The sequence below is a fragment of the Sinocyclocheilus rhinocerous genome, unplaced genomic scaffold (genome assembly GCF_001515625.1).
Source record: "Sinocyclocheilus rhinocerous isolate Xijiao unplaced genomic scaffold, SAMN03320098_v1.1 scaffold235, whole genome shotgun sequence".
NCBI classification, from domain to species: domain Eukaryota; kingdom Metazoa; phylum Chordata; class Actinopteri; order Cypriniformes; family Cyprinidae; genus Sinocyclocheilus; species Sinocyclocheilus rhinocerous.
The window spans coordinates 758,193-768,968 of NW_015646367.1; the positions used below are offsets into that span (position 1 = coordinate 758,193).

A 10,776-nucleotide genomic window follows, 5' to 3' on the forward strand; every position below is an offset into this window, starting at 1 on the left:
TAGTAGTAATATATTTATTTCTTAATGTTAACAATAACAACAACAATAATAATAATAATACAATACACTTGCACTGTAAAAATAAATGAATATTTCATAATTATATAAATTCATTTTAATATTAATATTACATTAATTCTAACAATGGTTTAATATTATTAGTTCACATTACACTGACTTGAAATTAACAATAACAATCACCATCATCATCCTCATCAATTTGTTAATAATTAGACCAACAATTTGAATATATTATTTTCTTTCTTTCTTTATTATTGTATTCCAATTGTTTGGCTTGGTCACTGAAAAGGGGCTGACGTGCACCAGATTTATGCATTTAACTTTAAAATGCACAAAATGTTAAAGGTTTTTAACGTTACATTTATATTTATTTACAATTCTGAATGTTAACCTGAACACTTGATGCCATATTCAAATCTCCAATAACACAATATCAGCCTAACCTACGTATTTGCCTACATATCACTAGTCACGGTTAGAGGTCACTATGTTCTGAAAACATCAGTTCGTCGGAAATTGCTCTGTAATTTCCACATCCTGTCATCAAAATGCCTGTAAAATTTGGGCAGAGACAGTCTGCTTTTGGCATGCTACGAACCCAAAAAGTTTGATGATTTATTTGTATGCCTACAAATAAGACAAAAACACCTGATATATAAATAAAAAAAGCCCATAACATCATAATAAGAGTGGAGAAAGCTGCCTAGATTAGATTACTCCAATCTCTGCTCCTTACTGCTGCCAAAAGCATCGCTGTCCTCAGGTGACCCATAAACAGGGACTAAAGCGGGCAAGAAGCGAGCACGTGGTGACCATGGAGACCGTCATTATGGCATCAGATGCAGCCTGTAATTTTAAGAGGACAACGATAAACCAAGAAATAAACGAAAAAAATATTAATATCCCTAGAAGGTGAGTGTGATTAAGAGCAATTCATCATTCTGCTCTGGTGCAGGCGGTTCCTCTGAATCATTAATGCAAGAGCTCATTCTCACTGTGCTGAAAGCTGCAAGCTCCTACAGTAACACCGCGTCTACGCTAGAAACAACCGGCGGCGCTGGAAGCACGTCATCTCTATAACAAATAACCAGGTCAATCAGCTGTGAGCTCAGGGCTAAAATTCAGCATCAGTAAAATGCAAAAAAAATCTAAATAAACTGACAGTGTTTTCTGCACAAATATTCAATGATGCTACTACTAAATCTCTAACTTTTATTAAAGGCTCATTTAAAAATAAATATGAACATTACTATTAACAACATTAAAAATAAATATTAGCAATCGGACTGATATTGGCTGATCATTGTGTTAAAACATTGGTTATTTATATAAGCCTCAAATGCACACCTAAAACTAAAACTATGAAAAATTGCTTTTTGGGAATTGAAATAAATATATTAAATATAAATTAAATTACAAACTATATAGAATAAAAATTAAAAAAAACTACTAAAAATGTCACAAAACTATATTACTAAACCTAAAATGAAAACCAAAAATATTTAAAAAAAAAAGTTTGAAAACTGAAGTAAGTTTGAAGTACTAAAATTACTAAAAGTTAAGCAAAACTAAAGAGTTACCCAGTTGAATAGATATGCAATACAAAAGCACATAAATACTAAAACTTAAACACATTAAAATATTAAAAGACGAAAGAAAGAAAGAAAGAAAGAAAGAAAGAAAGAAAGGAGAGCAACTACCTGAAATCATTTAAGTACAAAAATTACTAAAAGTAGAAGTGAAATGAAAATAAATGAACACTGAAATAAAAAATGACAACAGCACATAAAATTTGTAAAACTCAAATTAAAATTAAAATCTGAAAATATATTTTAAAAAACAAATGAAAATTAAAATGTTGCCTATAACTAACTGAACTAAACTAACTTTAGTGCTAAAATTACTAAAAGTCAAACTGAAATGAAAGCTAAATAGAAATATATATATTAAGAAACTATTAAAATAATACTAAAACAACACTAACCCTAAGCATGAGAAATTGCTTTTGAAACTGTTTTGCTTTGATAAAAAAACACACACACACACACACACACACACACACTGTGCAAAGATTGCCAGGAGAAATTCACAACTAACTGCTGACCAGCCAATCTGGTCAGTTTCCAGACATCCAGCGATAAATGCAGTACTGTATTCTGAGCTCTCTACCTCTCTAGCAAACTACAGCAAACACACACACAATACAGCTGTTGTGAGTCTAATCCACAGAGGCTTGGGTTGTGGGAACGGGCGAGAGCTCGGCGGTACGACACAATGGCGTCAGTCACGGCACCGGGTTCAGACGCACTAAGTGACAGAACAGCATGGCAAGTTGGAGCGTGTGTGTCCATGCGCGTGTACAGTTGGCAAACTCAGGTTGGAGCCATCAAACAGCTCCTGCTAAGGTAAAGATGTAACCTTTGAAAGATACAGTCATCCGGAGATTAGGACTTGGAGATAAGAGCGAAAAGCAGAGGCCAGTTTTTTTGCACAGTCTGTCTGAACTGCACAGCTGTAGGGCTGGGAACTATAACTAAAAAATATGAAATATTATTCTCATTATCTGCTCTGAAAAGGCTTAAATGTTGATTTATGTGATTGTTTTCACCACTCAACACTTTCATTGTTTGACCACTTCTAGTTCTAGAAACGGTTATTGTTCCTTCAGATTCTGATATCTCTTTATAAGATGGAAGATTCTTTTAGGCACAGTCTGTCTGAACTGCACAGCTATAGGGCTGGGCACTATAACTAAAAAATATGAAATATTATTCTCATTATCTGCTCTGAAAAGGCTTAAATGTTGATTTATGTGATTGTTTTCACCACTCAACACTTTCATTGTTTGACCACTTCTAGTTCTAGAAACGGTTATTGTTCCTTCAGATTCTGATATCTCTTTATAAGATGGAAGATTCTTTTAGTACACTTGGAAAAAATGCTATGCTTACTGCATTGCCAAATAATTAGATCATTTAAGATTGCAACAAACAGATACAACAAATCAGAAATAAATGTAATATAATCCCTCCGATTCAAAAAGACTTTCACTGTCTTTTATAGGTGGCATAAAAACAGGTTAAATGTGTTATACATTTCAATCAGTCGTATAAAATACCTCAGATTACTCAAAATGTGCATCTTTAACTACACATTGTTATGGTCCTGTGGTTTCTGTGAGGTAGAAAATGCAGACAGAGTCCTGTCATTAAAAATGGATTTTACATTGAAATGTTACAGAATTTGGCAAATTTTGGAATAATAAATAAAAAGTATATGTTTTGTTGTGAAGGAATTGTTATTTTCATTTCATTATTACAACATATTGATTCAACTGGTAAAGCACCATTTTTGATGATAAATTTTAATTAAATCATAAAATATGGAATTCAGAAACAATGACAACAAACAACACAATTTCAGGGGGGAAATTATTTCATAAACCCTCATATTATTGTTTGAACTTTAAAGTTATTGAAGTTTTATCAATTCTACCGACAAGGATGATGGAAGTTTGAAAAAGGTAAAAAAAAATAATAATTAAAAAAAAAGGTAATTGCAACTTTTTCATCTCACAATTCTGACTTTTTTTTTTTTTTCACAATTTTGAAAATAAATTCTTCTCAAATAAATAGATATTAACCTTTTTTTTAGGAGAAAGGTGTAAATGAGATATAAACTCACAATTGCAAGAAAGTCAGATTCCGAGTTCATATCTCATCATTCTGGAAAAGACAAGGAAAAAAAAAATAAATAAATAAATTAAAAAAAATAATTGTGCCATATAAACTTAGAACTGCAAGCAAAAAGAATTGTGAGATAAAAAGTGACAATTACCTTTAATTTTTTTAACCCTTCAAACAAGCTTCAATAGATTGTGTGTTTTTTTATTATTAAAATTAATTTAATTCCAAATTTAATTTAATTAATGTGGAAAACAGAATTTGGGAGCAAAATAAAACAGATTTCATAAAAACATTGTGATACAAACCACCAGTTTAAAAAAACACTGAGCATAAAGTAATATAAAGCAGCAAAAGCAAAGAATTTAAAAAACATGATGAAAGCAATAACCTGCAGTTTAGTAAGACTGCTCCAACTACTTTAAAATTGTTTTTGATTCACTTAAAATAACGGACTCAATAGAATCCGCAGATACGATAAGGACACTGTGGACTTTGGCAAAGCATGGGTGTTGGGGTTCTGCAGGGGTAGACGCTGGCCAATATTTGCCAAGGTACATGGCAGAGGAAAACAGCCTGAACCCTGACCACACCAAGAGTGCTTCTGATGAATAAGATCCATTCTGGCTTGAGATTCCACCACAGCGAGGTGAAAGGCACCCTGTGTAGTTAACAGGCTTAATCTGCTACGAGCACAGCGAGAAACAGACAAACTATCAAGCAGAAAAGAAGCAATTAAAAGCAAAGGCATCTGAAAAATCATTTGAACCAGATAGGAGACTCAGAGGTCTAGCCTAGGTCAAGCTTCGTCCCATTCTCTCCTCTTATGGTATAAACTCTCTCCTCAGAGCCTCTTTGCCTTCCCCCAACTAACCTTCAAAGAAAAAAGGCCCTAAAGGCCAAAGAGGGTCCCATGTACACAGACAGATTGCTCTGTCTCCATACATAACTGCCATGAAAACATTCCCAGGCCGACAACCCACTCCAGAGGGCCCTAAAACCTCTTCTTCATCCATCTTTTTCTACTTAAATTTACGGCCTGCACACTTTCAAGCTGCATATCCACCCGTGATGCTGAACACAATGCACTGCAGTGTCTCAGCATTGAAAATGAAAGGGATCACATTCTTGGGCTATGATGGGTCACAGTGACTGTGCAGTGCACGTGGTGAACAGGGCTGGCCAATATAAAACAATGCAATATCCTGACATGAGCATTCAATGATTGTTTTTTAATTGGCTATAGGGCTCTTAAAATAAAGATGCACTGATTATTTTTAAGGGCACAATAATATGCAGAAATATTTAAAAGCATAAGCAAAACAACAAATACATTGCTCTATTTATGCTTTTTCACACAATAACAATAAAATCAATCATCAATACTGAAAACAGCTTGCTTTACAAGACTAAAACTGCACCGAATAATGACAAAGGTGACATTATTAATGCAAGAAACCTATTTGAATAAGTTACTTTTAAAAAGTGATAACCAGCGTTAATTTAAGGAAAAATCGTTCAACATTATTATTTTTAACTGTTTTTAATGAGACTTTTTACTGTATTTTAGATAACTGCACTGTAAAGAATTGCTGTAATTTTTACAGTAAATATTTACAATAGACCACTGTATTTTATTTACAGTAAATTTTTTACAGTGTGCATAAATATTCTCAAACTAATTGGATACAATATCCAGAAAGTTTGGTTAAAATTATCTATCAAAAAAATCACTTTTAAACTGAACAATAAATACATTTTGGGTTTTCATTGTTCCATTTATGCTTAATTTCATATAATAACAACAAAATGACCTGCTTTACAAGAGTAATACTCCATTGAAAAAAAGTGGAAAATTATGCAAGAAACAATTCTGAAATAAGTTACTTTAAAAAAAAACTAATAACTTATGTGCATTTAGGGGGGAAAAATGTTTAAAACATGCTTCATTTTTAACTAGCCTTTTTACTAGGTTTTACATAACTGCATTAAATATTTCCAATCTTGACTGCAATGAAAGTTCAGTTGAAATTGTGGTTCAAAATCACCCTAATAAATACATTTTGATAAATAATCAAAATCATTAATCTATTACCTCTGAAGATGAACAGCTTGCTTTACAAAACTACAATAATGCATTTTTTAAAAAAAGCAAAAAGGGAATATCTGAATATAAAAGCCGAACTTATAACTAATGTTTAATTTAGGGAAAAACTGTTTAATAAGGTTATTTTGATTTTATACTGTGTTTTTACATAACTGCAATACGCATTTGCAATTTGGTTGAAATGATTCAAAATCACCCTTTTAAGCCATTTAAGAGCAAATATATATTGACATTGACAGACAGCGCTCGCGGCCCCCAAACTATTTCACCATCACACTGGGCCCCCCAAACAAACCTTCACTATACTGGCTATCCACAATGCCAGTGTAAGGCAAACTGCACTCACCATAGAAACCACACATAGCATGTCATCAGTTTATGGGCAATGGGAGGAGATCGAGGGGCTTTTGTTGAAACAAAGGATGTAACTCTTCCTCTGCTTTGGCACTGCCATCAAACAAACAGCGGCAATCAAAAGTCAATGCAGCACGCTGTGGCACAACAGCACAACTACTGGGAAAAGCTGGGCACTTTGATCATTAAGTGACTTCATGCTCTTGAAAGGTTCGAAAAACAGTTTATGCAACCTGCGCGGGAAAATGACAACATTTTGGCCTGTACCCACCCACCTGTAGCCTTACCTCGAAATAAGACACGACGGGGGCTTCCCGTCAACAGGGGCCCTTCTTAGATTGGTGACAGGAAACATCTGGTGTTATTAAACACCTCGAGCCATGCCATATTTAGCATCAAACCTAATAAAACCGCACAGGTTAGGTCTCTTCACGGTCACTGGCCACTTAGTTCCCACAGCACAGACGCAAAGACTCACAGGGACAGAATCACAGAATCCAGTGAACCGCAGAATCCAGTCACAAAAATGGAATTTACAATTAACGCGGAATGTCACGTAATTTGGCAGATTTTGGATGGATAAATGTCTTAAACTGTCAGAAATAAAAGTTTGGTTTAACGATGAAACTGTGACAGAAATATATTATTGTAGAGTAGAATGTACTTCGCAAGTAATCATAAATAAACAAACAAACAAATCAGATTTCAAAGCGCCCTAAAAATGCAATTGTTGTTAAACTTTTAATAAATTGTTGTTAAATTGAATAAGTTTCAAACTTTAAATAATTAGACATGCTTTTTTCGTCAATAAATTTAAATTAACCATTAAAACAGAATCCAGAAAATTTTAAGCATAAGAAAATTGAATCCAGACAATTTCAAAATAGAAAAAAAATTAAATACCACCTTAATAAATTGTTGTTAAATTGTATCATTTTTATGATTTCAATTCATTAGACATGCTTTTTGAGTGAAAAATCCAAATGGGAAAAAAAGTATAAAAAAAAAAGACTGAATTTAGAGAAAAAAATTCAATGGAATTTGGGGGAAAAAAATAAAACAAATTTCATAGGGCCCTAAAATTAATATTTTGTTACCTTTTAATAAATGATTGTTAAATTGTATACATTTCATGATTTCAATTAATTAGACATGCTTTGATGAATAATATTTAATTTAACTATTAAAATGAATCCAGAAAATGGAAAAACATAATTTGGGAAGAATAAATCAGATTTCATAGGGCCCTTTAGGCTGCCAATTCCATTGCAAACTACTCGGGGGCAAAAAAATTAAAAAAACATGTCAATCAACCCCTGTACCCCGAAGGTACATTATTTTATACAATCTTGAAAATGCCTTATTTCTCAGCAATAGTACAGAACCATTGAACATGTTCTAAGGGAAAATCCAATGCGCAATATAGCCTTTCTTCACAAAGCCCCTTCAGATTGGGGTATTCCATAGGTGACACACAATGCAGACCCCTGAAATATCACCTTATTAGTCAACACAGAGCAAGTATCATTCAAGAAAACAGCCACAAGCAAAAAGGAATACACGACTTAAGGGAAGTGCACTTAAAAATGGGAAATGTGCCAGTGATGAACTTCTGACCTTGATGTCAGTGAGGTTATGAGAGGTCACTCGTCTGACCTGATTCTAACCCACACTTACTGCTGGTTACATGAGGCAAACCACCCTCATCATGTCTGACCAGTGCTTCATCACATCACAAAATGACTCATAGTCAGCCTTTAAAATGCCCACGATGAGGCACAATGAGACAATTGCTCTGATCTAAACCATACTACAAAACATGTACGAAGAACAGTACAAACATGAACTCAGTATTTCACAGAAACGCTTGACTATGGTACAGTCAAGCAGTCCTAAAATGAGAATTCTAGTGGAAAAGCTTTTGAGACACTTAAAAGCAGAAATGGACCCATCCTGGCTTTTCACGACCAACAGGATTATGTTAGTGTCTGATGACCTTATTATCTTAAAATCAATTACTTCAGTTTTTGACACAATAATGGCTAAATATATCATTATTAGGACATAATTAAAACATCTAAACATTTAATCACAATTAAAACACTAAAAATGAATAAATTTTATTAAAGGTGAAGTTATTATACAAATAACACATTAAATACATTTCTTTAAAAATGTTTTAAGTTAAAGGTAAAAATACTGGTCAACCCGATTGTTGTTGTACTCCTGGTAATTGTGTTTCCACACATTTTAATCAATGAAATTCACACTGAATTACTAATGAATCATTCAGACCAATCTGTGAATCGGTTTGACAAAACAAGAGACACAAAACCGCATAATTAGACCTCACAAAAATCATTAGGATATTAAGTAAAGATCATTTTCCATGAAGATATTTTGTCAATTTCCTACTCAAAAACGTAATTTTTTGATTAGTAATATGCATTGCTAATAACTTCATCTGGACAACTTTAAAGGCGATTTTCTCAATATTTCGATTTTTTTGCACCCTAAGATTCCAGACTTTCAAATAGTTGTATCGCAGCCAAATATTGTCCTATCATAACAAACCATACATCAGTGGAAAGCTTATTTATTCAGCTTTCAGATGATGTATAAATCTCAATTTCAAAAAATTGACCCTTAAGACTGGTTTTGTGGTCCAGGGTCACAAATATGTATCCATTCAATCCCTCGTCATGACGTTGCAAACAGCCAGATGTGCGCGAAAGACCCAACATCATACACACCTGTAGTTCCGATTTCCATTCATGAGGTCTCTGTCCGGTTCCGTCCCCGGCTCGCAGTAGACGAACTTTAGAAACTCTACGGTTCCGTTAACCCAATGCGAGCGTTTCCTCACAGTTTAAAGGCTCCTAATCCAGTGTCCCAGAAGCTCGTATATCAGAGGAGAGGGGGAGGTTCGGTGCCTCCGTATGTGGCTCGAACTATCCGGTCTGGATTTCAGGTTCGGTTGACAGATTGACGTGACGGCAAGCTAGCCAGCCAGCTAAAACGAGAAGTTCCCCTGAATACAGTCCCGAATCGCTGTTTCTGTGACGGCGACGCCTTCAGAAACGCGTCTTTGGAAAGACTGAGGCGGTTTGTTGAGGTGTTATGACGTTATAGCGAGTAAAAGTCAACTTATGTCGCCTCCGCTCTTCGACACAGCTAGCCTGCTACTGCTAGCGGCCAGGCTAAACAGCTAAGCTACATTCCCATCTGTGAGGGGAAAAATCCGCGAAAGTCCCCGATCCTCCATGAATTCCGTCCTCGACGCTCGAGGCCTTTCGATGGCGCGTACTCCCTTCGTTTTACGCCGGTGGTGACACGAAATAAGTTGGGAGTTGAACTCTCTCGCTCTCTCTCGCAGGGTTTCTCTGACACTCAGAGCCTCTGCGATACTCGCTTCAGCTAAATATGGAGCGTCTGATCCTCCGCGAGCGCGACGCACGGACCTGCCGCGAGAGCCGCGCGCTGATTGGCTGCGAGGGAAAGGACGGGGTTTGAGGCAGCCTCATCATCATCAACAATTTATTAGGCCTCATTCATCTTGGTAAAAATCCTTCGCAAAACCATTCAATTCTATCTACTCACTAAAAAATGTTGGGTTAAAAACATTTAGGTATAGCACCTGCCCATCTGTGGGTTATTTTAACCCAATGAATTGGCTGGGTTAAAAGTTACCTAACGAGTTATTTATATTAATTCACACCAGTATTTTTTATAAAATTACTTAATAAAACTACATTATAAAAGTACTTTGTTTTCAAATACAGATTTTGTTTATATAAATATGCCAATAATACATTTTTAACCAATATATTTTGAAATGTAAAAGTTTTAGTAAGTACAGTAAATTCATACTGTAAATGTTTACAAAATAAATGTTCAAGAATGTGTACAAATATTAAATTCAAAAACACACAAATGTGCACATACAACTAACATATTTTCAAGATGTACAGTGAATTCAAAACCAACAAATGTGTATCAATTCATATTCAATCATATCAAAACATACACAAATGTGCACATACAGTATGCAAAATAAAACAAACATAACATGCAAACATATATCAATAAAACAAAAAATAATCGTAAACACAAGTAATAGTTTTTTTCAACTGCTTGCTCACACACAAAATCTTTACTTGTCACACAATTTCTGAAACCGCTAATTCTTGGCCTTTGACTCAGTTTTCAATTTCATAAAACACTTTTTGAGATGTTTGTGATATTTTGAATGCAGTGCTTCATTTTGCAAGAGATGTGAGGCATTTTGCATTTTGTGTGTGCAATTTTTGGATTTGTCTGTAAAGTTTTGAAAAAAAGAGGCGAGGTTTTGAAAATGTAAGCAGTTGAAAAAACTGTAATAATAATAATAAAAACAAATCTGCTGGCTGCTGGACCTACTGATGATCAGTAAAATAAAACGTTTTTACTGATCATTTAAAGGGGTCATATGATGTTGCTAAAAAGAACAGTATTTTGTGTATTTGGTGTAATGAAATGTGTTTATGCGGTTTAAGGTTCAAAAAACACATTATTTTCCACATACTGTACATTATTGTTTCTCCTCTATGCCCCGCCTTTCTGAAACGCGTC

The 10,776-nt window shown here is 34.4% G+C and overlaps 1 protein-coding gene across 1 annotated transcript in view; it reads right to left on the reverse strand.

Moving 5' to 3' along the window:
- Positions 1 to 9,638, reverse strand: part of LOC107707627 (protein argonaute-3-like) — a 34,353-nt gene extending 24,715 nt beyond the window's left edge. Inside the window, exon 1 of the mRNA XM_016511702.1 lies at positions 8,919 to 9,638. Within this exon, the coding sequence (XP_016367188.1) occupies positions 8,919 to 8,937 (19 nt within the window). The 5' untranslated portion in view covers positions 8,938 to 9,638. The remainder of the gene's footprint in view (positions 1 to 8,918) is intronic.
- Positions 9,639 to 10,776: the final 1,138 nt, after the last annotated feature.